This window comes from Platichthys flesus, chromosome 17 (assembly GCF_949316205.1).
Source record: "Platichthys flesus chromosome 17, fPlaFle2.1, whole genome shotgun sequence".
Lineage (NCBI taxonomy): Eukaryota > Metazoa > Chordata > Actinopteri > Pleuronectiformes > Pleuronectidae > Platichthys > Platichthys flesus.
The window spans coordinates 21,350,252-21,377,200 of NC_084961.1; the positions used below are offsets into that span (position 1 = coordinate 21,350,252).

Below are 26,949 nucleotides of genomic sequence, written 5' to 3' on the forward strand. Positions count from 1 at the left end.
GTGTGTGTGTGCGTGTGTGTGTGTGTTCCCAGACAGCGCACACACAGGGTCCTTTCCCACTCACACGCTCACAGCGACACATGCACTGAGATCAGAGCTACTCAATGATCAGAGCAGAAGCTGCACTTGGTTTGTAACGAGCTGGAGTTTCTGTGCTAACTGCTTGATAACTAAACACGTAACTATCATCTTAAATCATCCCATTCAAAAATAGAACAAATTAACGTGCTTGGGCCCCAATAATATTAACCATTTCCATTTCAAAAGGGCCTACGCACTGTCGGTGCTCGGGCACTAAATGTCATTAGCAGGGGCACAACACGATTAGCTGGTTGGAGCATGGAGATATACGATACGCCAATATGCTACGGCAGCTTCGACCATCAACGGAAGTTACGTTTGGCAGCTTCCGCTGACACCGGAAGTCTCACTGCAAGCTGCCGCTGGCTGCCACAATTTGAGTCAGCTGTCACTGGGACAAGGACACGCAGGGCTGCAATGACATTGTGCAAGTTAGCTTAATAGTCCTTACTATCTCGTTACCAACGTTAAGCCTCTGGTTACCACTCTATAAAATATGTCATGGAGATGCGCTGGCTGAACCTCTGTTGGTCTTAACAAGGTTTTCGTCCGCAACAGGTAAATTTATCGCACGTTTGCTTTGCCGGTAGTTTCTCAGTACTAGGTGCTTGCGGGTAACTCGTAAGCTAGCATCTATTGACTCATATTATGCAGTAGGCACTAGCAAACAACACGGACTGTAGTGTCAGCGATTAAAGGAAGGTATCTCAAATCATGTGTCCCTACTAATCTAGTAACTGTGTCTCAAACAGTGATCCTAGCAACTTAAAATGCATCCGTTTCAAATTCAACCTAAATGGTTATTGACATTATATAAACGTTCGGATTAATGTAAAAAATAATGGTGTGAATCTCTATCACAATTCATTGAAACTAAATCAGTGCCAATGTTTTGTGTCTGTTTTTTCGCCATATAGGCACTATTCACGCATTTAGATAACTGCCACCAATTATCAGTAAATACTTAGTACAGTTACCCTTTACAGGTTTTTAGAATCTGTTTGGGTAAAACATTTATTTTGGAGTATGTTCATGACTGCAGAACTCATTCTCAGCTGTCATCGTGGAGTCTCTGATTATAGACATGTGGTCTTCTAAGGTCATGTGCTCCTGGCATCAGCTCTGACTACCAATGTAACAACAGTGAATCTATCTGGCTGTCGTTTTCTGCTTTAAACTTAACACATTTTGAGGACAGGCAATAACCAATTCTTGATTGCTTCCTGCTCAGATTTGTCTTATCTGTGTTCTCAGGTCTCAAGGACATAGTGTCTGTGTCTTTGCAGTGTCCTCTGTGCTGTGGGTGATGCTCTGCTGGTGACTGGGGTTGCCGTGGCCCTGGTACTGAATGGCTGTGTGCAGAGGTGTTCTTGCTTTCTGGATGGGTTGTGTTGGCAACCATGGCAGAAGGCAACTCATCAAAAAACGGAGCTGGACCCAAAACCAGGTAATCCGTTTGAGATGCAAAAAGCACAGCTGCTTCAGGATGAGGGCAGAAGTACTGGTTGGTTTGTACTGTGTCTCCTCTCGGATGTGCTCCATCTACACTTGTGCTGACTGCAGTCACTTTACATTTTAGCAATAAACAGCAGCACTAATCAGAAGTAAATACGACCTGAACAGTACTGAAGTGTTTAAAAGCATTGAAAAAAGGTAACATTTTGTGGGCACTCACCTGCCACACACAAGATGAAACGCAAATAGCCAGGACATCTCCGTTAAAGTGACTGAAACGATCCGTATTCTAAATAAATGTGATCATCTGTTTGTGTGTGAAGAGCGACAGAAATAAGCAGACACACAGACTAAAAGAAGCACTGGAATCCTAACCTAATACATTACAAACCTAAAAGCTCATCTAAAACATATCCATCCCATCCTGTTAACAGAGTTGGTAACATATATCCCGTGCCAAATCTTTCATGTAGAGTAATTGTTGTTAACAGAGCTAGAGAGTTAATTTTATTTATGGTTTTGGTTGTGTGTGGTTTATTTTATTATTTTAAATTATAATTCAAATGTTAGACCGAATATTCTTAAGAATGATCAATACTGAATCGAATTGGAAATCGAATCAAATCGATGTTCTTGTGCATCTAAATGATGCACAAGAACATCTTAACATTGCAACCAATGTTAAGAATGAGTTTGGAGCCCTGATAAGTGATTCTTGCTTTCCCCTGTTTAACTATCAAAGAAATCAAATAAACTCAATGTCAGATGAGTAAAGCTTTAATAAAACTATAACAATGATCTGATTATTTACAATAATTTATTAATGTTTTTAATTTACTAATTTAGTTAGAATGATACATACACATGTGAAAAAAAACAACCCCAAAAAATGCACTAACCCCCACAAGTGTACTAAAGTAGACTGAAAACAAATGACTGATCTTGTTTGCATAGCGCCAAATCACAACATTCGTTATCTCAATACACTTGACAGGTTAAGGTGGAGACCTTTTACATTTTTTCGAGGAGCTGTTCAGATGAGTCAAAACAGCTGAGATGGCTCACTCGTCAATTTATATACTTTTTTATTCTAACTTATGTAGTTATTTAATTTTTTCCCGGAGCTGATGGTGTAAATAGCTAACGAGTGAGGCATTTTGCTTCTCATTTCTGTTGAGGTTTCACATTTGCAATGTTACAACATGATGACAATACATTAGTAGCATTGCAGTACTTGGGTGACGATATATTTATATATTTTTTAAATATAGAAAAAATTGTAGTACAGTAAATGGATTGCACAAAGTGGTTTATATTGCACAGATATAGTATAGAGTTTCAGAATGGAGTATCAGTCCTATGTACGGCTAGGTTACTCCGTACTGGGCACAGCAACACGGCATGTCAGAAGAAATAAAGAGTAACCACTGGTCTCGAAACAGTTACGTTCTTAGGAGAAATGTGCATGGACACATTCTCTTCCTTGAATCCCTCCACGCTGCAGTGTTGTTCAGTGTAGTCTGTTGTGGTTAGCCTGCGGTGGCTAACAAGCTGCTAGCTCAGCAACAAGTCTGGTGGTGGTGGGCAGCAGCGGTGGTGGGTTCAGAGGCTGGACTGGTTAGGGCTGGGTGGGGCTGAGAGAAGAGTAAGAACCCCTATGACTCATACGGGGAAGGAAGTACAAAACGCGATGTTTCAATGTCACATTTCTTAGAATCTACAGTCTTCGGAATGACTGTGTTCATACTTTGAGGGTCTATACTGACCCCCTTCAAGGAAATTACGGATATTAAAAGCCCAGAAAATGGTAAATTTGTCTCAAAGGGCTTTAAGGTGTGCCCTTAAACCTCAACAAGAGTAAGGAAAAAATAATCAGATAACTTTTAACAGGCTAAAAAGAATGATCCCTCTCCCAGGACGGACAGAAGTGCAATAGATGTCGCGTGTAATACATCAGACAGATAAGGATATTTGCTAGGGATGGGCATTCGGATGGGCATTCGGATGGGCATTCGATTAAATTGTCTCAATGGATTGTCGGGAGAATTAACAGTCGATTTTCGATTAATCATTCATATTTTTATATTAAAATTCACTATTTATAGGCTTTATTTAAATGCAGTGAATATCTTTATGACAAGATGAACAACTCATGTGGCAATTAAACGGGATCCGTTCACTGGTCACACTTGAAAATATGCGCCACTGTACTCTTAAGCCCCGATGAGAGAGCAGCAGCTAGCCGCTGAGAGCTAGCTAGATTTAACGGTTCTCGACCTCTCAGTCCGGTTGTTGTCTTGTCCTCACTCCCGAAACCCCTCAACCAGACCCGGGTCTGTCCGGGTTCCCTTCCCCGTGGACTGAGGGTCCGTGTGCGGACATGAAGCAGAGCAGTGGAGGCTAGCTACGGGCTTCTTTCTCCAGCTGCTAACGTCCTCACTGTGCTACGTTCATGACAACTCAGATATTCCGACCTCCTGCCACTTATCGAAATCAATATTTTCGTCGCTGAAAGAATTATGTCATCGACGAAATTCTTATTGATAGGCTAAGATAATTTTTTTGCGACATAACTTTTCAGATATACATTAAAACTCAGCTTAGATCATTTTGTCTGTTTATTTTGCTGTGAACCACAATGTTTATATTTTTATGACACAAATGTATTAACACTTTCCGAAACCCCTCTCAAAGTGAAAGCACTCCAGGGTTTCACTTTCGGAATCCACTCATTTGTTCCAACGGGGCTTTGACTGTTATCGACAGACCAAAAGATGTGCATCTTCATACCTGACATTTAGTTTAGTACATAAACCAACTTGTTCTTGAAGAAAATGCAGGAGATAAACCAGCATCTCAGCCGCCAGTAGATGACACACAGCACGTGTGAAAAACAGACAACTGACGCACAGCTGATCTGCGGTGCGACGACAGCCAGTGAGTCCAGGGAGTTGGGGGATCGACAGTGAAGACTGGAAGATCGACTGGTAGATAGCGATCGATGGGTTGGCGACCTCTGTTCTAGACCGATAGCAGCTTAACTAATAGCAGGTCCAAAACAAGCCTGGACCGGCTCGAACTATAAACTTTATCGTAAAGGAAGGTTTAAAGCCCTCTTTTAAACGTACAGAGGGTATCTGCCTCCCGAACTGAAAGTGGTAGATTATTCCACAGCCGAAGGGCTTGATGGCTAAAAGCTCTGGCTCCTACTCTACTTTTAGAGACTTTAGGGACGACAAGTAGGCCTGAATTCTGGGAGCGGAGTGCTCTAGTGGGTTTATACGGTACTAACAGCTCTTTAAGTTAAAAAGGCGCTATATTATTAAGGCCCTTGAAGGTGAGGAGGAGAATTTTAAATTCTATTCTAGATTTAACTGGAGGCTAGTGTAGCGATGCTAATACTGGAGAAATGTGCTCTCTTTTCTTTGTTCTCGTCAGGACACGTGCTGCAGCATTTTGGACAAGCTGTAGAGTCTTTTACGACTTACTGCTGGAGCCTGATAATAATGAATTACAATAGTCCAGTCTCGATGTAACAAAGGCGTGGACTAGTTTTTATGCATCTTTTTGTGAAAGGACATGTCTAATTTTTGAAATATTACGCAAGTGGAAAAAAGCGGTCCTAGAAATTTGTTTTAAGTGACTATTAAAGGATAAATCAGGATCGAAGATCATTCCCAAGTTCCTGACTGTTTCATTGGAAGCAAGGGCAATGTCATCTAGCGCAGCTATATCATTAGATAATGTATCTCTAAGGTGTTTGGGGCCAAGTATTATAACCTCTGTTTTGTCTGAGTTTAATTAAAGAAAATTGCGGGTCATCCAGGTTTTTATGTCCTTGAGACATGTTCGAAGTTTAGTTAATTGATTACTTATAATGACAGATTGATTGTGTTAAGTAACGATCTCTCAATTAGGGGCAGAATTTCTTTAAGTAATTTTGTAGGAATGGGATCTAAGATACAGGTTGTTGGTTTAGAACCTGAGATTATTTTGGTAAACTGATCACAGGTGATCAGAGAAAATGTAATGGGTAGGATTCACAGCCGTTTCTGAGATCTCTGTTGTTGGGAGGGTCTAGTGCCAATTGAGGGCAGGAGATGGTTGATTTTATTTATAATAGTTAGATGGGGACATTTAATAATAAGAGGACAAAGTTCTCAGATACAAAGTGTTTTTTTTGGAGAGTGTTAGGGTTGCCATCATTAAGGGTTTGGATAACCGGGCACGGGATATCACGGTTTCACGGAGGAATAAGACACGCAGCCGTCATAAGTGTTTACCTGAACCGGAAGTGATTCACTTTATTGCGCACAGTCCAGCCATTTAAAGAATAAAAGCATAGACTTCAGAATAAGGTCACACATTAACAAATGTTTGAATAATCGTGATTTCGATATTGTCAAAAATAATCGTGATTATGATATTTTCCATTATCCAGCAGTCCTAGCTCTAAACATTTATTGATTTGTTATTCCAGGTGAACTTCAGGTTGGACAGTTCCAGCTGAAAGTAGACGTTTCGCGTCACATTGATAAATAATGAATTACCTGTGAAGGTTATGACTGCTGAAATTGATCCATCCCTGATTGTAGTTTAATCATTTTTAAATGATGTTAAACATTTTTTATTACCACCTCTGAAGCCAGCAGAAATGAAGTAAAAGGTGAAAAACTGAACATGAGAATATAGAAACACAAACAGTATGTTGGCAAGTTGTGTTTTTTTCTGTTTTATTATGTCTGAAGAAGGGGTCAATCCTGCTGCAACACTGTTTACCCCTGATACTCCTAAAGTTTATTGTGGACTCACTTCAGCCACCCAAGCAAAAGCTGATATGGGCTTGATTCCCCACAAGATTATCCAGATCCCTCTTGAGGAGTGGATAGTCACCCTGTCTCTTTCAAAAAAAGCAGTCTAGGGAAACAAATAATTATGTATGATTTTGGCTTTGAGGTCCCCAGCTTTACTGGATTAATACTTGGGGGAGCAACAGGCAGATAGGATGATACCATAGGCTGTTGTCCCTGATGAAGATACTGTTGATGTGTTAAGGTAGTGAGTGACTGAGTTGCTGAAAGTCCACAAGTTGTTGCTGAGACCAGAGGTTGCCAAGTGGGCCTAAAATGGTCAAAAGAAGAACTTATGGATGCAAATTGAGGTATGGTGCAGGAAATGGCAATGTTTTGAAAGGAGGTGAAGTGTCTTTGCAGGCTCAGTTGACTTTGACATCATTGACAATGGATGTTGCTTATTAACTTTCAATTGATCAGACTGCACTGGTATATCAGCTTAAACAGAGTCCCATGGAGCAGTTGTCATGTCAGACAGGGGATAACTTAGCAACTCCACCCTTAGCACAGATCAAAGGAGATAAATGTGGAGAATGTGAAATTGCAACCTCTGCTGTCTCTTCAGGGGGAGTAGTTGTGTATGCTATTTTATTCTGTCAGAGGCTGGAAACCAGTTAACCCTTCTCCAGCTCCCTCTCTGCGTTTTCGAGCCTCCTAGCTCTTGAGAGTTTATCGGGTAAAAGCTGTGGTTTTGTGTGGCTTCATGTGCTTGGTCATCAAGTTCCCTTTAAGTCCTTTCTGCCTCAATTCCCCCCTTATGTTGTTGTGTGATTTCCTCCAGTTCCATTAATTTAAGTTTTTCCTCCAGCAGAGCAGACTGTAGTGGATCCAGAGCTTTTCTTGAGGAAGCTCTACTTCTTCTTGATCCAGAGGAGGCATGGCTATGGTGTCCATTGGAGTGAGTATGGATGGATGATCTGTTTTCCTGTTTATGTGCAGCTCCGCATAAAGGCATATGTTGAACACCAACTGTAGTGACGTAGTCTTTAAGATAGGTTCAGGGGCGCCTGGTTCTTCCTGATGGCATTGTTTTTGGCCTGCCTCCTTACTGGTTAGTCTGTGTAGCTGCTGTGTCAGCTTTGGGTTGAAAGTCAGGTTTGGACACACAAGGTTCGATCAGGGTTATCCGGGCTCATATCATCAAGTCTTTAAAGTCTGGCTCAAAGGACCATTTGTTGGATAGGATTTTGCTGCTGTAGACTGTGATGATATGTACATCAAAAAGGGAAGGACATTTAAATTCTATTAAAAAAAAATATTTTGTATTCAGGCATTGGTGAATGAATCAGGTAATTGTGATCTTGCTCTGATATTGTGAAAAAAAGGTTTACAGCAAAGTAAAGACATCAATAAACAGCACAAAACAAACATATCTCAAAGTAATCACATGATATTAATATAATAATCAAAATATTGAAATATGTTACTTGGCCACATAACAGAAGACTTCAACAAAGGTGCAGGTAAACGGTGAATGTCTTTGAGGCAGCAGACACAGGTGCTTTGAGCTTCCTGATCAGTGATCAGCTCATAAATGTGGGCTTCAAATCTTACCACACATTATTGTTTAAATGACCACAAAAAGAAACAGGGTCATTTTTTACGTGGTATTTTGTTTTGTTTTAAATGGGACATATTATGCCCATTTTACCGCAAGTTGAAATGATTCCTTGGGGTCTTAATGAAATGTCTGTAACATTTTTGGGTCAAAACACCACAAGGATCATTTAAAACAGCACCCTTTTTACCCTGTCTAAAACAGCCCTCCTCAGATAGACTTGTTTTAAGTGCAATCCCTGCAATACTGCTGTAAACAGGTGCACAAGCAACCATTCCAGAAAGCGCTGCAACTTTAAACACAAACTAGCAGCAAGCTAGCGTTAGCTCGCTGCTGCTACCCATAAGGCATCTAATTGGCCGCAGTGGCAGAGACACTTCGGCCAAACACTGGAGCAAACACTGGCAAGTTATGCCATGTAGACAGACTGACGTCAATTCGGGTCGTAATCCCATTCGACGCACTCAAGCGTATCGTTTCTGACATAGAGAAACCACAACAAATCGCGGGAGTTGTTTTTTTTCCAGAGTTTTTGGGACGGTAGACATGCCAGATCCTCAAATTAACGTGTAGAAGCACTACAAAAGTGGAATTTTCATAATAAGTCCCCTTTAAATAAATGTTACAGTTAAAGTGATTGGAGTCTGCTGATGCTGTTCCAATTGCCGAATGACCCTACCAGTTCGCAAAACCAATAGGTGATGTCACGGTGGGTTGCTATATGGTTAAAGGAAAATTCACTCATTATCTTCTCACCACTATGCCGATGGAGGGGTGGGTCAAGTGTTTGAGTCGACAAAACACTTTAGTCGACTAAACAGTGTTTCCGCAAAGGCAACCTCTTCTTAAGTAGTAATAAAACAAATATATATATTTGTCAGGCCTACATATTGCCCTGACATTCATATTCACCTCAAAACGAGGGGTATATATGTAACGCTGTTTACCCATGAGACTCTAGAAGTGTTTTGTGGACCCAGACACTTCAACCATCCCTCCATCAGCATAGTAGTGAGTAGATAATGAGTGAATTTTTATTTTTCGGTGAACTATTCCTATAAGGTCTAAGCAGGGCCAGTAATGCATCAATCCCCTCAGGGTTCAGGAAAGGTGCCATTACAGTGTTTCAAATTTAAACTGTATTGACCTGGTTACATGTTAAGAGTTGCCTGCAATGGACAGTCTGCATTACTTATTATACACAAACAGCATAACATTTTCCTCATACCTCATGCACTGGTACTTTGTTAAACTTCTGTTGGATAGGATTCTTTCTATTCTTCCTTGTCTACTTACCTGCACTCTCATCATATGTATGAGTCAGGATCTCAGAACCTGCACCAAAAGTTATTGGGTTCTTCCCTGACCCATCTCTGCACCATGTTTGGTGCAAATCAGTATGGTAATTTTTGTCTGATTAGTTTTATTATTAACTATGTGGTATTGCATCGGCATATTTGTGTGCATGTGTGTGGTGCTGGTAAAAGTGCATTCAATATATACAATAATCGTATGTTTCATTGAGGGAATGTTAGATGCAGGCTGCTTATGGTGACAGTTAATTATATTGACAAGTATTCAATTAAAGCACTTGTTCAAAGATGGTAGCATGGACAGCTGCAGAGATAAAGTTTACTCTGAATGCATGCCAGTTAAAGAAGAGCAGAGCTGTTTCCTCTACGATTTATTTCAGCAGTGGGGGCAATTTGTTTAAATACATATCTCAAACTCAATGCGACTCAAACTAAAAAACACAAATTAAATGTCAAGTCCTGTACGGGTCCTAGTAATTTCTGATCAGTGTTGGTGTTTATTGTTATAGTGTGAAGTGAGCACATGTCAGCGGGAGAGTGGGAAGGGAGAAAAATGCAGCAGGGTAAACTGTGACGGTACAAGGATACAGGGCCTATAATGTCTGCTCTGATCCTGAAGCAGGGGTGGTAATAGTTTTGCAGAGCCAGCTCAATGGACGTAGCGGCAATCCGGGGTTTATGGCCCAACTTCACTTAGTTCCAAGCTGCATGGAAAAGGAAAAACAGTCTTAAGAGGTCAAAACTTCGACATTGATAATGTCCTAAAAATTCAGCATCAATACACACAGGAAACTGTTGCTATTACAATAATGTATGTTAAGATTTTACTAAGTTTTTATTGCTCCTTCAGGCAGTCAATTGGTTTTGGATCCCTCAAACACGCCCCCTGAGCAGTGCATCATGGGCCCTGGAACCCCCCAACAGCCTGCGATATCAGAACATTAAGCAGCCAGTGCTCTCCCACCCATTCCACAATGTCAGCCATCTTCAGAGAGAAGGCTACTATGAGGAGGACTTGGAGGAATTTCTCAGGGTGTGTGTGCTGGTGCAACCGGGTGAGTCAGATGGTCTCAACACCCTGCTGAAAATCCCTCTGTTCAGTCACATTAAACTCAGAGAGATCCTTGCTCCGGGGGCTCACAAACCCTCTGAGTTCTCCTTTCCCCTAACCATGGTGAATGGCAGCAGAGAGGATGATATCATCATGGACAGCTTTAAGAAAGAACGAACCGATGCTATAACGAGAAAACAAGGCTGTTTTAGGAGCCTGTTTGAAGCGGAGAGGTGTCCTGCACCGTTCGTGTGCGGCTCCCCCTATTATTGCTTCCATTGTCCGGGCACAGAACCCGTGCCTAGCAGTGAGCTGAAATCTAAGAGGCTTGGTATTGGACTTGATGAAAAGCCTGTGGAGCTACCTCTTCTGCATCCTAGCACTCTGTGTAGCCATACAGAGAGAGAAGAGGATGGATACACTAAAAGAGACACTGAAGAAGAGGAGAAGTTGGCTGTGATGTATGAAAGACTGGGTATAGAGGTAAGATTGCACACCGTTTGGATAACATCTTGTCTACAAAGTAGGTATACTGTGAGTACATATATTCTTTAAATCCAATCGGCCAACCCTATATAGCAAAAGTTAAATGCTACACATGGTCTCTGTATTAATTAATGAACTTCCTCTCAGCTCATAGCAAGTGAGTGAGTTGGGGCGGAGCCCCCGGGGCCTGTGTGTGTGTACTCCAACTCGCTTCAAGAGCACACACAAGCGTCCACTCTTTCTTGAGTGAAAACCGTTCAAGGTCATCATTTGTAAACTGATTCATTCGGTTCAGCTGTCAACAAGAATATGAACAATCTGTAAATTTCTGAATTTCTGGAAGGGCGGTGGGAATGAGCAGTCTGTTGTGAGATGGGCTTAAGAAGAAAGCGAGAGAAGCGAATCTCGAAGAGAATTTCATGCTGATGGCTTAAAACATTCACGTGAATAATTATACTCGATGGTCGTGATACAATCATTTTATACATTGCTCGTGGTACAACCCGTGATGCATCGAGCATATTCGATATATATCGCCCACACCAAATTTAATTATAGCAGAGATTAGCAGAGAATGCTGAACAGCATAATACAATACAGAATATTCACTTTATTTTATGAACCCTTCATAATATGCCTAATAAAACAGACCAAGTTTTGGTGAACTATTGGAACAGTGCGAAGGCCCTATTGCTTTTCGTTTGATTATTCACAAAATGGTTGTGGCAACATTGCTCAACATCGACCCCTAAAACACAGCAATTCTGTCTATTTCAACCAATCTTCACGAAATTCGGTACACACGTGTATCATGACCAGACAAAAAAAGGTCCCTGCCACCAATTTGATTAACGCAACAGGAAGTCAGACATTAAGGATTTAGTGGCCATTTTACATGTTCTGTATTTTAAGAAACTCCTCTTACAGCTTTCATCAGATCAACTTCAAAATCAGTGAGTATCAACTTGATAGGATGGAAACTACCTTAATCTTTGAGTTTTCATCACACAATGTGACATATTATGGACATGCATGGCCAATTGACTCCAGACCCGGCCTGATGAAATCTGGATTAAAATCGTTAAAGTGCGTTATCTAATTCTCTTTTTTTGTGTACAGAATGTAGACTTAGGACATCTGAAAACCTAACTCACATTTGCCTCAGCTATTTAACAACACCCAGCATCCAATTCTATCAGACCATCATTTAATAACCATCGATTTTTTCATTATCTGAATATATGCCATTAATAAAAAAACTAATTTATCTAGATGTTTACCTGATAGTGCTGTAGCTAAATTTAAGGAAATAATTCCGATTACATTGAAACCCTTAAAACCCTAGCTCCACTGAGATTGACCATCTCTTCGATAGCTCTGCAGACTCATTACATTAAACGTAGACTCAATAGCGCCTCTTAAATAGAAACATGTAAAACATTGTAAATAAGCTCTGTGATATAATTCCAAAATCACATGAGTTAAAACAAGTATCAAGAAAACTTGAAAGGAAGTGGCGACCCAGCAACCATGTTGAAAATCTCCTAGACTGGAAGAGTAGTGTTAAAGCATACCAAAATACCCTCCACAAAGCAAAAGCTACCTACTATTCAATACTAATAGAAAATAATAAAAACAATCCCAAGTTTCTTGGGATTGTTTTTATTATTTTTTATTATTTTCAGGCTGACAGAGAGTCACATCTCCACCTAAACCAGTATTCCTCAATCCCTAAATAGCAATATATTTATGACCTTTTTTAATGATAAAATTCAAACTCTAAGAAATAAAATCAACCATCTCCTGCCCTCAATTTTCACCAATACTAGCCTGGATGCCAGACAAACTTAGCCCCGCCCACAACATTTGAGGTCGGGAAGTTCGGTCTGGAGTAATTAAGCCTGACCGGGCCAATCAGATTGTCAGGGCGGGCTTTATACGATGATGGACAGATGATCAACGGTAACGTAATCAACCACGTCATCAAAGTGCCCTTGGGTTGAATTCGTTTTCAACAAACATGCCTGCCGCTGGAGAGCTGAGATGTGTAGATGCTGCCATTGAGTCTGTTTTAGAAGACATCGACAGCGCATTCATTTTGAAAGAGGAACAGAGAACGTGCAGGCGACGCCAAAGCACCACGCTAATCCCTATCGCGCCGGCACTTGGCTGTTCACTATGGACACTGAAGCGACGCTGAACCGCCAGGCAGCGCTAATAATATCACCCGTTGATCCAGTGGATTAAAAGCATATACTTACTTGTTGCTCCAACATTAAGCAACAGCGTCCCAACATTTGTCTTTCTTGGTGTTGTCTTTATACAACATGTTCCGAGGATCATACAACTCACTGTACTTCTCCACTTCAATTATTAATTTAATGTCATCCATGTTGAAAAACATCGCTGTTTGCTCCGTTAAATGTCAGGTGTCGGGGGTAAATTACGTATTCTCCACTCAAGCCTATGTGGAGAATATGTAGCCCCCTCTCTCTTTTTATCTGTATCACTGCTTGTGTGGCTGTAGTGGATGGGCAGAGGGGGACATTTAATAATGTCACTGGTCAAATTAAAACTCCAGGACAACAGAAGGGAACTTCAAAGTATGGGATGCAGATTTGATCAGTTATATCATATAAAATATTTCATCAATATAGTCGCCGAAACGATCTCTGCGCAGCGCGGTGCTTCAGCCTCCGGTGTGACCCGCACAAAGTTATAACATGGGAGTGGATGGGAGGCAGCTGTTATTTAAGGCTTGGCTCTGCGCTGAAGCGTAGTTTCGGCATCTTTTCAGCGTCCGGTGTGAACCCGGCGTTAGTAAATAACTCACAATGCTTTGCTTAACATACGTCACATACTACGTTGCTCTGATTGGTTGTAGGTCTATCCAATTGAGCGAAGAGGAATTTTATTTCCTGGGTAGTTGAAACACGCCCCATAATCAAGATTCAAGATTCAAGATTTTATTTGTCAAATGCACAACAATAACATTAAACAGTCACTGGCAGTGAAATGCTTGAGTCTCAGGCTCTCTTCTAACAATGCTCAAGTAATTACACACTATACAATAAAATAAGAGAAACAGTATAAAATAGAATATCAAAATAGGAAATAATGTATGTATATCTAAATATATATGAACAGCTGAGGAGAAAATAAAACAACAGAAGTGCAAATATGCAAATATGTCACGGTGCTAGTTTGATGGAGTTATTGCAGTTCAGAGGAGTTTAAAAGTCTTATGACCTGGGGGATGAAACTGTCTCTTAGCCTGGTGGTGCGGGCTCGGATGCTGCGGTACCGTCGGCCAGATGGCAGCAGGCAAAAATGTTTATGGCTGGGGTGAAAGGGGTCTTTAATAATCCGGCTGCTCTTCTTCCCTCCACCGCTGGCTGTAGAGGTCCTCTATGGATGGTAGCGCTGTCCTGGTGATGTGCTGGGCAGACTTCACCACCCTCTGTAAAGCATTACGATTCAGGGCGGTGCAGCTGCCATATCAGGCGGTGATGCAGCCAGTCAGGATGCTCTCTATGGTGCATCTGTAGAAGTTGCAGAGAATCCGGGAGTCCATATGGAGCTTCCGCAGCCTGCGGAGGAAGAAGAGCCGCTGTCTGGCCGTCTTTCTGATGGAGTCTGTGTGATGGGCCCAGGTCAGGTCATCAGTGATGTGGACCCCGAGGAACTTGAAGCTGCGCAGCCCAATGGAGCGGTCTCAGACTCAAATTCTGACTAGAATTGTGAGTCTTACAACGTCAGGCTACACCAATACCCTACCAAGAACAGAAATCTCAGAAACGGCTGAGAATCCTTCCAATTATTTAGACAGCTTCTCTCTGATCACACGTGATCAGTTTATCAAAAATAATCTCAGGTTCTAAACCAATAACCTGCTTCTTAGATCCCATTCCTACAAAATTACTGAGGTTTTAGCCAATTACAGAGCAATATCTAATCTCCCCTTCTTGTCAAAAAGACAGCTGTGTCAGTTTCTCCAGGAAAATAATATGAAGACCCTTAAGTCTGGGTTTATAGCTAATCATAGCACAGAGACAGCCCTGTCAAAAGTCACTAATTACCTTCTTATAGCTTCAGATCAGGAATTTGTGTCTGCCCTCATTTTGTTAGATCTTAGTGCAACATTTGACACAATTGACCATCACGTTTTATTACAGAGACTAGAACAGTTAATTAGCATTAAAGGAACTGCCCACAACTGGTTTAAATCTTATTTTTCTGATTGCTTCCAATTCGTGCAAATTAATGATGAGTCATCTGTGCGCACCAAAGTTAACCATGGTGTTCCACAGGAATCTGTGCTCGACCCAATTTTATTCCCATTATATTTGCTTTGATTGATTGATCCCCATTTCTCTCCCTCTACATCAATTAATCAATCTAATTTTATTCGAATAGCCCATATTCATAAATCACAATTTTTCTCATAGGGCTTTAACAAGGTGTGACATCATCTGCCCTTAACCCTCAATCAGGGTAAGGAAAAAGTACTAAAAATCCCTTTGAATAATTGAAGGTAAATGATAATAATTTAAGGTAAATTAATTAATGGATTATTGTCAGTAATGGTATCTGAGTAGCCATATTTTATATCAAGCAGTCCTGTTGTAGTCATAGTCCACGATCAGCAACCACCACCATCAGGATCCACAATCACTGTTATGAAAGATTCACAAATCACAAATTGTCTCATAGGGCTTTTAACAAGGTGTGACATCTTCTGCCCTTAACCCTCAACAAGAGTAAGGAAAATTTACTTAAAAACCCTTTTAACAGGGTAAAAAGAACGTATAAACCTCAGAGAGAGACACATGTTAGGGATCCCTCTCCCAGGACGGACAGAAGTGCAATAGATGCCAAGTGTAAAGGAGAACATCATCAAGATAAGGGTAGTTAGCAGCATTGATAAGACACGATACAGAACCTGCCATTATTATCATGATCAGCCAGCATGATACAGAATCCGCCATACTGGATCCACCATTACGATCTCTGATACGCGATCCACAGATCATAATCCACGATGTGGCTGGTGACCCTGGATCTGCGGGCGATGAGGCAAAGGGAAGAGGACAAGTCAGTAACATGTATTGATGAGATATTACTTTCTTTGATGTGGAAGGAGAGACTTGAAAGAGAAGCTATGTGTGTCATGTGTCCCCTGACATCCTATACCTATAGCAGCATAACTAAGAGCAGGTCTTGGACCGGCTCTAACTATAAGCTTTATCGTAAAGGAAGGTTTTAAGCCTACTCTTAAATGTACAGATGGTGTCTGCCTGCCGCACTGAAAGTGAGAGACGATTCCATAGGTGAGCTTGATAGCTGAAAGCTCTGGCTCCCAATTTACCTCAGACATCTTGTTGAACCAGAAAGCAGAAGCAAGACCAGATGATTACTCAAAAATCCAAATTAACCAATCAGAGCACTGTAACGGAAAGGTGGGGGTTAAGATGATTCAAAAGACCGATGGGTGAAAAGTACATTAACATCTTAATTCTATTATCAGAAAATATTACGTATTGCCACTTCCACCTCGACGGATAAACTCCCATACCACACAGTGAATGATACTATCCAACTTAAATAAGAGGCACTTATGGGATCAAGTTACAACAACACACAAACAAAAACAAGCCAACAAGGGAAAGAACAAAATAAGAGCGGTTTTATAGTCTATCATAGGTGACAAACATGAATATATACAGGCTTTAATAGTACAGAGCCTACTACATTTTAAATGATTCAGAACATAATAAGAAATAATAACTATCTACATAAGGACTTTTCTAATTATATTTAGACTCCAAATTTGGTGAGTGTCATTAATAAGACGGAGATTAAAATTAATCACATCCATAAAGAAATCATGACTTAAAAATCACAGCGCCCCCTGGTGGCAACATGCAATGTCTAGTTTTTTGCACTTATTACACTTTGATGTAATCCTCCTCATCCATTTTAACACAATTATCTCAAACTTTGTCAGAAGGGCCTCATGAAATTGATGATCAAGTCATATGGAGATTTCGTCAAGCACTGAGATTTCGCCATGACACACGAAATTGCTGTAACTTGAGTGTGCTTTGTTCATTCTGCTTCAAACTCCATGTGTGTAACAACAGTCTTCCCCTGAAGATATTCGTATGGTTTTAAGAAATTAACGTGGCAAAATGGCTGAATAGCACCACTTAAAGAGCAGCCCTAGTACCACAATTGACCAACATGTACAAAAATCAGTAGGGATGTAACATTTTAATTACGAACTAAAAACTCTCTTGGATCGATATGCTAGACCAGGGGTCAGCAACTTAATGATGGCACACGGTGCTATAGTCATTAGCACACAGGCGAAACGTTTTGCCGTCACGCAGCCTGTATTATTTAGCTTGGTTTATGTTATCACCTCCCAGACACTAGGTGCCTATAATGCGCTATAGGCTGGATGCCAATCGCCATTAAATAATAATAAGAAGAAGCCTCCTAGCCGGCGTTGCTCACATTTACCAACATGAATCTCTGTAAAGTGCAGCTTTTTTTGTTCATAAGGACCGTGCTGTGTGCACATTATGCCTTGAAATGTTGTGTGCCGAATGTCCAGTGTTAAGCGCCACTTTGAAACAAGGCACAAAAGTTTCAAAGACCATGCAGACAAGGGAGAATCTATCAAACGTGCAATGTCCTGGTATGGCAATACAAGCCAACTCTCTCAAAGTCTTTGACACTGACGAAAACCATGCGACTGAAGCAAGCTTTGTAATTCTGAATGAGTGTGGTTGGTGGGGATAAGGACAAACTTATTATTGCAATCATAATGAGATAGGCTTCTTTAAAGTGTTGTTCTATATATAGCCAATATGGATTGAATAAAATGTCAATGACAATATTTTGGAAATATTAATGTGGTTCAATAATGTGGCCATGATTGATGATTTACACATTTGAACAAACTCCTCTTAGAATTTTTCTTCAGATCAACTTTAAATTCATTAGGGACCTTTTCAGCAACAATGAGATGAAAACTACCTCCAATTTTCAATGTGTACATCACGGGTCTGACCGTGGGGTCAGAGTATGATGGTTGCCATCAGTCAATATTGACGCATCATCAATTGCCCAGTTTTTTCGACAGAAAGTGAGATGTTTTATAATTTGACGCACTACTGCTGGCTGCTTTACAATATAAAGCTCAAATGAACTCAGACAAGCTATAAGAATATGGTTAGAATTGTGACAGTTCCTCAAACCGTGTTAAGTTGTATTAACTCCACTGTGCATTGTCTAATCGCCCCCAAAATTGTTATATGATCACAGTCCTGCCTTGAACAGCTCCATGGGTCAATGTTAACTCAGGGTCATAGCGCCATCTACTGATTTGGCATGAAACAGGAATTAATTTGTAACTCCACTTGGCATTGTCCAAGTGACACCAAATTACTCACCTATGATCAGAGTCCAAACCTGAGCAGATGTTTTAGCCTGTATGTAGTGATTGTGCCACCTACTGATAAGCGTGCTAATGAAGTTGTTGTTACTCTACTGTAGATTGTCCAATCATCCCCAAAATTCTGTCAAATGATCAGAGTCCAGGCCTAAACAGCTCCATATATCAATATTAACTGAGGGTCCTAGCAACACCTACTGATTAACTTTAAAGGCTCAATTAGGTCTGCAAGTAACGACTACTCTGATAGTCGATTAATCTATCCATTATTGAAACAATTAATCGACTAATCGGATTATGAATGATACAAATTCTCGATTGCTCTTATTTTGCCATCAGGTTTAAATTTAGCTTGAGGTTGTTGGATGTTGCATGTGATGACTGAAAATAAAGATCGATACTTCATTCAAAAATATCTTTTAATAAACTTTAAATACAAAAACAATGAAAAATCCAGTTTTTGTCCATTTTAAAACAAAGGACAGGCAATATAAAAAAAGTTTCCCTTTTACCTGTGAAACAAGAACAGGCCAAGTGCTGATACAAAAAGAAAATAAAAAATCAAGTATCCATTTTTTTCTGTTGACAAAAAGACAGTGAAAGTATCAGCAGTAAAAACATCAACAAACAAAACTACGGTCTTCTTCGGACTAAATAATTGTGAATTTAAAGGACGTTTCTCAGGCAATAGGATAACATTACGCTTTTAAACTCGTTAAAAAAATGGTTTATACGTTTATATAGCAAGCTAGATAACAGGCTACGTTACGATGTCAAACGTGCCTCCTCTTCAAATGCTTGTGTCCTGCTTCAATGGATAGCAAGGTCTACCTGACAAGTATTTCAGGTAGTTTTTGTTCGGGCTATGTTAAGGGTGGAGTTCTCCCATACTTTTGACGTGATTAGATTTTGAGCGTTTCTCTTTTAACCTGCACACCTTCTTTCACATTTATGGTAGTCCTATTTTAACCTGCGCAGCTTTTTACGTCTTTACGGTAGTAAATCCTGGCAGCACATGGTAGAGTTTACTTTTCTCATTGAACAAGAGAAAGTGGGAGCAAAGCTGATTAGTCATTAAGGTTTGTTGAGATTGTTTGTATGTGTAATGTAGTTATATATCAAGAAAAAATTAGGAAAAGGGGAAGCTCAAACCAAAACCAAATCTGTTTATTCATTTAAAATAAATTAAGAACTTTATTTTAAGATAAGTTTTTCTAAAACGCTTATTTATTTTTTTATAAATTTATTAAATGTATTATCGAATTAACACGGTTTTGATATTCCCCTCCAGAAAGTGCCTTGCCTTTACTTTGGTTTGCATTTATTGTAGATTGATATATTATTTAATTTGAACACTACTATTTTGTATGGGCCTGTGAAAGGCTGATTGGCAGTTCAGATTGGGCTATTTTTTGTTGTGCCTTTCAGTACATCCTTTGTTTTGTTTAGTCAGATTTGTTTGTATTTAATGAAGGACAAAAATTACTTAAGTATAAATAAAAAAGTAAATGTATAAATTAATACATAGATAAATAAATAAATAAAAGAAAAGCTGAAGTAAATACGGAAATAAATAAACTGCAAAATAGCAAGTTTACTGGACAACAGTCAGCATTGAAAGGCAGATAAGTAGAACTGGATCATCACACTCTTATGACCAATCTTGCATGAGATTGAGGTTAGCATACAGACACAGAAATATGAACGTGGAAATAAATTTAAGACATTCAATTATTTATGTTCTGTTTAATTACAAACTCTTCTTAGAGTTACAGGGAACAACAGTAAAAACTGTCAAGATCAACTAGTAGCGGGTTGTCTACCACTGCTTTAGAGAGAATGAGGCACGTATTAAAACACTTGCACACCATGCGCATGAAGTTCATCTGCTATATACAACGCGAGACTCAAACAGCCAGGACATGAGGGTAAAGGTGACGGAACATTCGAAATTCATGATCCGACAAACTAAATTCAAGTGGTTATAGGTTTTTGTTAGCGACTGAGACGGGCATACACACACAGAACAGGCTGCAGGCAGGAGAGAAGTTCCTCCCGCAAATGATCACACAACACAGAGGTTTCTTTACTTAATTGTTGCAGAAGCAGCAACATTCCGCTTATCCAGGAACATATAAAGTGAGTGCTTAGAGAACAGCAGAGGACCATAATCTCTGTTCATTAGCGGAGTATTGTACCTCGATATGTGCAAACTCACTGCTTCCCCACCACTTGTTAATAGAGTCGCTTCTTCTGTTGAGCATGACTGTTTAGCCTAAAAACATTTGAAGAATATGTGAAGTTATTAGTGTTTTTATATTAAAGCTTGTTTGGCAGTTAATGCATATTTAAGGCAATGGTGTATCAAAATGAAAATAAAAACTACACAATGAGACTGCACTCTGAAATTTCTGTTTAACTTCAACATCCAGGATTTATTTTGTGTTTGTTTTTCAGCTTCCAAGTTTCTTTATAAAGAACCATGATTACACCATGTACTCACAGGATATAGAATTCCTCAATGGCCTCATGAATACCAAGACCAGGTGAATCTGTTTGTTTTATTTGGGCTGATGATACATTTGTCTTGATTGCAACGCATCTGCGCTCACCAAATACTGTATACACATTTGCATTGTCATGATTTCACTGTGATTGTTGTTTGTTGTGTTTTGGAATAGAGGCCGTGTGCTGTACCAGTTAATCCTCTCCCTGTGGCGCCTACTGTGTCTGTTTTACTACTCTGAGGCTCAGTTGGAGGTGCTGAAGCTCACCAAACACATGGAGGACAGAACCATTAAGGCCCGCTGGAGGATTAGGGGCCTGCCCTTCCACTCTGTGCTGCGCTTCTATCGCAAAGACAAATCTCAACTTTATAGGTAAACTTTTTGCTGTCTGATAAGACTACCTCAAATTCCACTAGCTTTTCTCTTTGATTTATCTCACACAAAATTTTGATTTCAGGTAATTGTACAAGAAGCCCCTTGTCAATGTAACTTAATCCCAATCTGTTACAGGTCATATGATGCATTCTCTACATTCTACATTGGACAGGATGGACTCATTCATTGTCATAAAGTTGAAAAGGTAAGAAGCTAACTCCCAATATGTACCTGCTGGTATTTATAAATGACTTCAGTGGATTTGTGAGTAGTTAAGAGCCTTCCCAACAAACCTTTTCTCTTTCAACTCATCATAGAACTTGTTGGGTGCAGCTGCTTCCTGAAAAATGTTTTGCTAATGTCTATATACTAGGGGTGTCACGATACCAAAAATTCAGTAGTCGGTGGCAATACCAGTAAAATAACACGATTCTCGATGCCAATTTCGATACCACCGTAAAATAAAAAGGATTTTCTAAGATTCCATGTACTTGAACTTGAAACATGAACTTCTTTATTAAAATATTTGAAAAATAGAAAAAATTCATAAGACATACAAATCATGTGCAATAGATCATAGCAAAACATAATAAAGTGCAATTTATGGTCATAGTGCAACAACTAGTGTCTCCAGACACATTCCAGATTTCTAGGCATCTTTTCAAAAGGTACTGTGCAAAAACAACAGTGCAAAACAAAACAGTGGATATAACAGTGCAGCCATTCATAGGTTGAACGTTGGTGAAAGTCACGTTCATTTTTTAAATCATCATCGTATCAGGCCATCACGAAATACCAGGAGCGGGGGGAATGTGTGTGCATGCTCCCAGATAGCGGACACCCACAGGCCCCGGGGCTCTGCCCCCCGCCCCTCTCACATGCTCAGAGACTCACACAGTGAGATCAGAGCTTGTTCACGTGAAGCATCCGCTCACTGACTGACCGGCCACTTCTTTTCAGTGGAAACGGTGAAAACACCGAGTTTCTCTGGTCAAAGCTGCTCAGAGATCAGCGCCGCAGCTCATGAAGAGGCGCAGCACCGAGGCTAACAGCTGGCATCGCCGCTCACAGTGCTTCAAAAAAATGGGCATCGTCGCTGTTTTGTTATTTTAGCATCGAAAGGTATCGTAAGTATCGGTTCTCGTGACATCTCTACTATATAATGATACATGTTTGAGTTATTTTGACAACAGAAGTTGACTTAACTCTGAAGTAAAAAAAATTTAACTCTTTTAACATGTGTGCATGTGCAGTTTTATTCATCCCCCAGCTTCAGTACTTTGTGGCACATCCTCCGTGCTCAGTGGTTCTCAACCTTTTTTCAGTGACGTACCCCCTTCGAAGAAAAAATTCTGCCGAGTACCCCCTAACCAGCGCAAAGCATTTTAAAACTCCATCAATTTCCATAACATTGCTCATTTTTAGTGGTCTCTCTTGAACTATTTTGAAATAAAAAGATATAAAAAATAACTATTATTATCTCAATATAAATAAAGATTTCTGCACATCAAAGTAATTATCAACTTAAAGTGACCTCTTTTGGGATCATAATAAAGATATGTTCTCAAACTGAACTCATGAACTTAATTATAGCTAAACACTTCTTCCCAAAAAATAAATCATTAACTTAGTTTTAAATAAAAGATTAGCTCAAAACATATTTTTTCAATATTTATCATCTTAAAATATCTTCTTTAAGGATCGAAAAGAATACTGACAGGTAGCTTGTTTCCCTCTGCTTCTGGGAGGCTTTTCGCATCGTGTCTTGAGATGACCTGAATTCAGAAAGTTTCCTCTTAAAAAACTCAGGTGGCTTACCAACATGACTTTCATGTTTTGTCTGGAGATACCGCTGAAGATGTGGTGGCTTAATGCCACTGTTGGCTAATCTCTCCCCACAGAAAAAGCAAAAAGTGTAAATAACCCAATCTATGTTATTGTTGAAGTGTCTTTCTGTTATTTTATTGTGAAATATTTGCTCGCTTTAAGGTCATACAATTTCATTTCCGCTTTTGTATTACATGCTTTATTGTGAAAGGGTACCGGTAGAGACGCGGACTTGTTATGAATCATTAACTTCACAACGGAAAACTTTTACGTTTTAGCGAGCCTCCGAAGAGGCACAAGCTCTCACGGTGTTGTTTAGGGAAGGCTCTCTGCTCTGGTTTCGCCTTCTTTGGTACTTGTCCCTCCGTGTTTCAGCAGCATTGCTGCTGCACTTCAACTCAACTCCATTGTTGAAGTTTTCAAGGCAGGTGATGACAGGTGGTGTGTGCCAGGTTGGGTCAAACCATCGGTATGGGGGAGACTCTGTTTTTTTAGGATAATTAAATTGAAAAGCCTACTGTATATAAAATTTAGTTCATGAACTTACACTTATATTTTATTGAATGTCTGTTAAATAACAAATTTTCAAGGATTTTTGAATGGATGCTAATTTTAAATATATAAAAACAAAATCTCAAGTACCCCCTGGAGTACCTTCAAGTACCCCCAGGGGTACGCGTACCCCCATTTGAGAATCACTGCTCTAGCTTGTATAACTTTTAACAAAAGTTTTCGGTAAGTGCTGACAAGCTTCTTACACCTCTCGATCGGAATCTTTGTCCATTCTTCGGGTGCAAGAGCCTCTAGCTCAGTGATGTTTGATGGATTCCGTGCTGCAACTGCCTTCTTTAAATCCCACCAAAGATTTAAATCTGGTGACGGGGAAGGCCACTCCATATTTTCTCAACCAAGCTTTGGATGACTTGGAGGTGTGCTTGGGATCATTGTTTGGCTGTAAAGTCCAATGATCACCAAGGTTTAATTTGTCAACAGAAGGCATCACATTACTCTTTATAATGGCCTGGTATTTCTGGGAATCAATGATGCCAGGTACACAATCAAGATTGCCAGTTCCTGCCGCAGAAAAACAGCCTGGCCTTTCACACACCACCTGGTCCATATGTCCAAACAGTTCCAGTTTGGTTTCATCAGTCCATAGAACTATCACCCACAACTCTGAAGTCGACTTTTGGGCTAGGTCTTGGAGTCCAGCCATTAAGTCCTTGCTTCTCACTTTTATCAAATCATCCTGTAGGGGTCTTGAAATGTTGGGCCAGGTAAGCAAATGAAGGATCATTATAGAACTCCCAAAGGCTTAATTATGTTTCAACTCCACTTTAGGCCATAAAAACTGTCAGACAGCTTTAAAATGAAAAATATTATACAGGGGTTGAATAATTGTGACATGGCTATCTTAACAAAATATACTGTAACACACAAATACTACATCATGCATTTTCTGTGTTGATTTTAGGTATCACTTAACTCATAAAGAAGTCACCCGAAGCAGAATCTTGCTCTTTGAAAAAAATGTCCTTAAAATCTTCGGGGGGTTGAATATTCGTGATTCCAACTTTAGGTTGATGAGTCCCAAATGCCGCTCCTGCAGAGTGCTGGTTCTTAATATACAGTTAGGTCCATAAATATTTGGACATTGACACAATTTTCATTATTTTGGCTCTGTACACCACCACAATGGATTTTAAATGAAACAATCAAGATGCACGTTAAGTGCAGACTTTCAGCTTTAATTTGAGTGTGTTTACATCCAAATCAGGTGAACGTTGTAGGAATTACAACACATTTTATATGTGGCCCTCCCTTTTTAAGGGACCAAAAGTAATTGGACAAACTAACATAATCATAAAGGTAATTGTCACTTTTAATACTTGGTTGCAAATCCTTTGCAGTCAATGACAGCCTGAAGTCTGGAACCCATAGACATCACCAGACAATGGGTTTCGTCCCTGGTGATGCTCTGCCAGGCCTCTGCTGCAACTGTCTTTAGTTCCTGCTTGTACTTGGGGCATTTTCCCTTTAGTTTTGTCTTCAGCAAGTGAAATGCTTTTTCACTTCTTTCGTTTCTTTTGCAGTATACTTCGGTCATTGTCCATCTGCACTGTAAAGCGCCGTCCAATGAGTTCTGAAGCATTTGGCTGAAATGAGCAGATAATATTTCCCGAAACACTTCTGAATTCATCCTACTGCTTTTGTCAGCAGTCACATCATCAATAAATACAAGGGAACCAGTACCATTGGCAGCCATACATGCCCGCGCCATAACACTACGTCCACCATGCTTCACTGATGAGATGGTATGCTTTTGATCATGAGCAGTTCCTTCCCTTCTCCATACTCTTCTCTTCCCATCATTCTTGTACAAGTTGATCTTTGTCTCATCTGTCCATAGGATGTTGTTCCAGAACTGTACAGGCTCTTTTAAATGTCGTTTGGCATTCTCCGATTTGGTCTTTCTTTTTTTGAGGCTCACCAATGGTTTACATCTTGTGGTGAACCCTCTGTATTTACTCTGGTGAAGACACACCTACCTCCTGGAGATTGTTCTTGATCTGGCCAACTGTTGTGAAGGGTTTTTTCTTCACCAGGGAAATAATTCTTCGGTCATCCACCAAAGTTGTTTTCCGTGGTCTTCCGGGTCTTTTGGTCTTGCTGAGCTCACTAGTGCGTTTTTTTCTTTTTATAAATGTACCAAACAGTTGATTTGGCCACACCTAATGTTTCTGATATCTCTCTGATAGGTTTGTTTTGATTATTCAGCCTAATGATGGCTTGCTTCACTGATAGTGACAGCTCTTTGGACTTCATAATTAGAGTTGACAGCAACAGATTCCAAACACAAATGCCTCACTTGAAATCAATTCTAGACCTTTTATTTGCTCCTTGTCAATGAAATAACGAGGAAATAACACACACCTGGCCATGGAACAGCTGTGCAGCCAATGGTCCAATTAGTTTTGGTCCCTTAAAAAGTGGGGTGCCACTTTTTTAAATGTTTTGTAATTCCTACACCGTTCACCAGATTTGGATGTAAATACCCTCAAATTAAAGCTGAAAGTCTGCCCTTTAAGCACATCTTGATTGTTTCATTCAAAATCCATTGTGGTGGTGTACACAGCCAAAATGGTAAAAATGTCAATGTCCAAATATTTATGGACCTTACTGTACATGTTCAGAATGGGCTGTTTGCTTGGTTATGGTAATGCTGCGCATTCTACTTCAGAATTATTCCTTGTCATTAGTGAGTACTACTCAAGAGGCATGCAATATACTTTTTTTACTGTTTTCATGCTGGACATTGTGTGCCAAGTTTTTTTATATAGTGCACCAGCAGAACCTGCTGCTGCTCTGTCATGCTCATGACGAGGTCTGTTGGGTGCGAGTGTAACACAATAGTTTACTGTGGTGGTTTCACTTAGCAGTAAGTACAGAACACAGACCTGAGCTGAACCAAGGTGACTCCCTCAAAGTAAATGGAAAGTGTTTTGTGGACCCAAATAATTCATCCATCCCTATAACATAATAGTGGTGAGTAAATATTGAGTGAATTTGATCATTGGCTAAACTATGACTTCCATTGAGGAAAACATAGGAAGATTTTCCTAACAAGTGATATCCAAACGAAGTCAGTCAGCTGTTTTTTTAGATTGTGTCCATCTTTCTGTATGATTTTCCTTTCTTTGTTACAGATGATGCCAGCTCAGCCCCCTGTCGCTCCCAGGATAACCTCCCTCATGGCGGGGGCGGTGGCTCTAGGGGTGCAGGAGCATCGACCTGCACTCAACCTGTTGCCCATCTTCCTTTCCTCGCTGCGGAATACCAGAAACTAAACCAAGGATAACCATTGGAAGAATATTGGCTAGTGTAATCAACAATATGTCCAAGGTTTATGTGACTCTTAAAAGTTTCATTTCAGTTTAATTTTCAACAGAGGGACACAATAAAAATGGGTTCTAAAATGTA

The 26,949-nt window shown here is 40.0% G+C and overlaps 1 protein-coding gene across 6 annotated transcripts; it reads left to right on the forward strand.

Moving 5' to 3' along the window:
- c17h6orf136 (chromosome 17 C6orf136 homolog) lies at positions 1–26,949 on the forward strand. Of its 6 annotated transcripts, none has more exons than XM_062409634.1 (7): positions 1–129; positions 1,336–1,528; positions 10,111–10,794; positions 20,717–20,805; positions 20,941–21,138; positions 21,277–21,346; positions 24,009–24,684. In XM_062409634.1, exons 2-7 carry the CDS (start codon positions 1,430–1,432, stop codon positions 24,255–24,257), a joined length of 1,389 nt encoding a protein of 462 aa, XP_062265618.1. In that variant the 5' UTR covers positions 1–129; positions 1,336–1,429; the 3' UTR covers positions 24,258–24,684. The 6 variants fall into 6 exon arrangements, with proteins under 6 accessions (XP_062265618.1, XP_062265619.1, XP_062265617.1 ...); XM_062409635.1 differs by lacking the exon at positions 1–129 and adding an exon at positions 236–639 and having other exon boundaries at positions 1,368–1,528; XM_062409633.1 differs by lacking the exon at positions 1–129 and adding an exon at positions 248–639 and having other exon boundaries at positions 24,009–24,683.

What these genes read in the sequence shown, in the direction of transcription:
- c17h6orf136 (XM_062409634.1), top strand. Translation starts at nt 1,430, where the DNA reads ATGGCTGTGTGCAGAGGTGTTCTTGCTTTCTGGATGGGTTGTGTTGGC. An exon ending in CTCATGAATACCAAGACCAG is followed by an intron (nt 20,806 to 20,940) that starts GTGAATCTGTTT and finishes GTTTTGGAATAG; the next exon opens with AGGCCGTGTGCTGTACCAGT. An exon ending in GACAAATCTCAACTTTATAG is followed by an intron (nt 21,139 to 21,276) that starts GTAAACTTTTTG and finishes AATCTGTTACAG; the next exon opens with GTCATATGATGCATTCTCTA.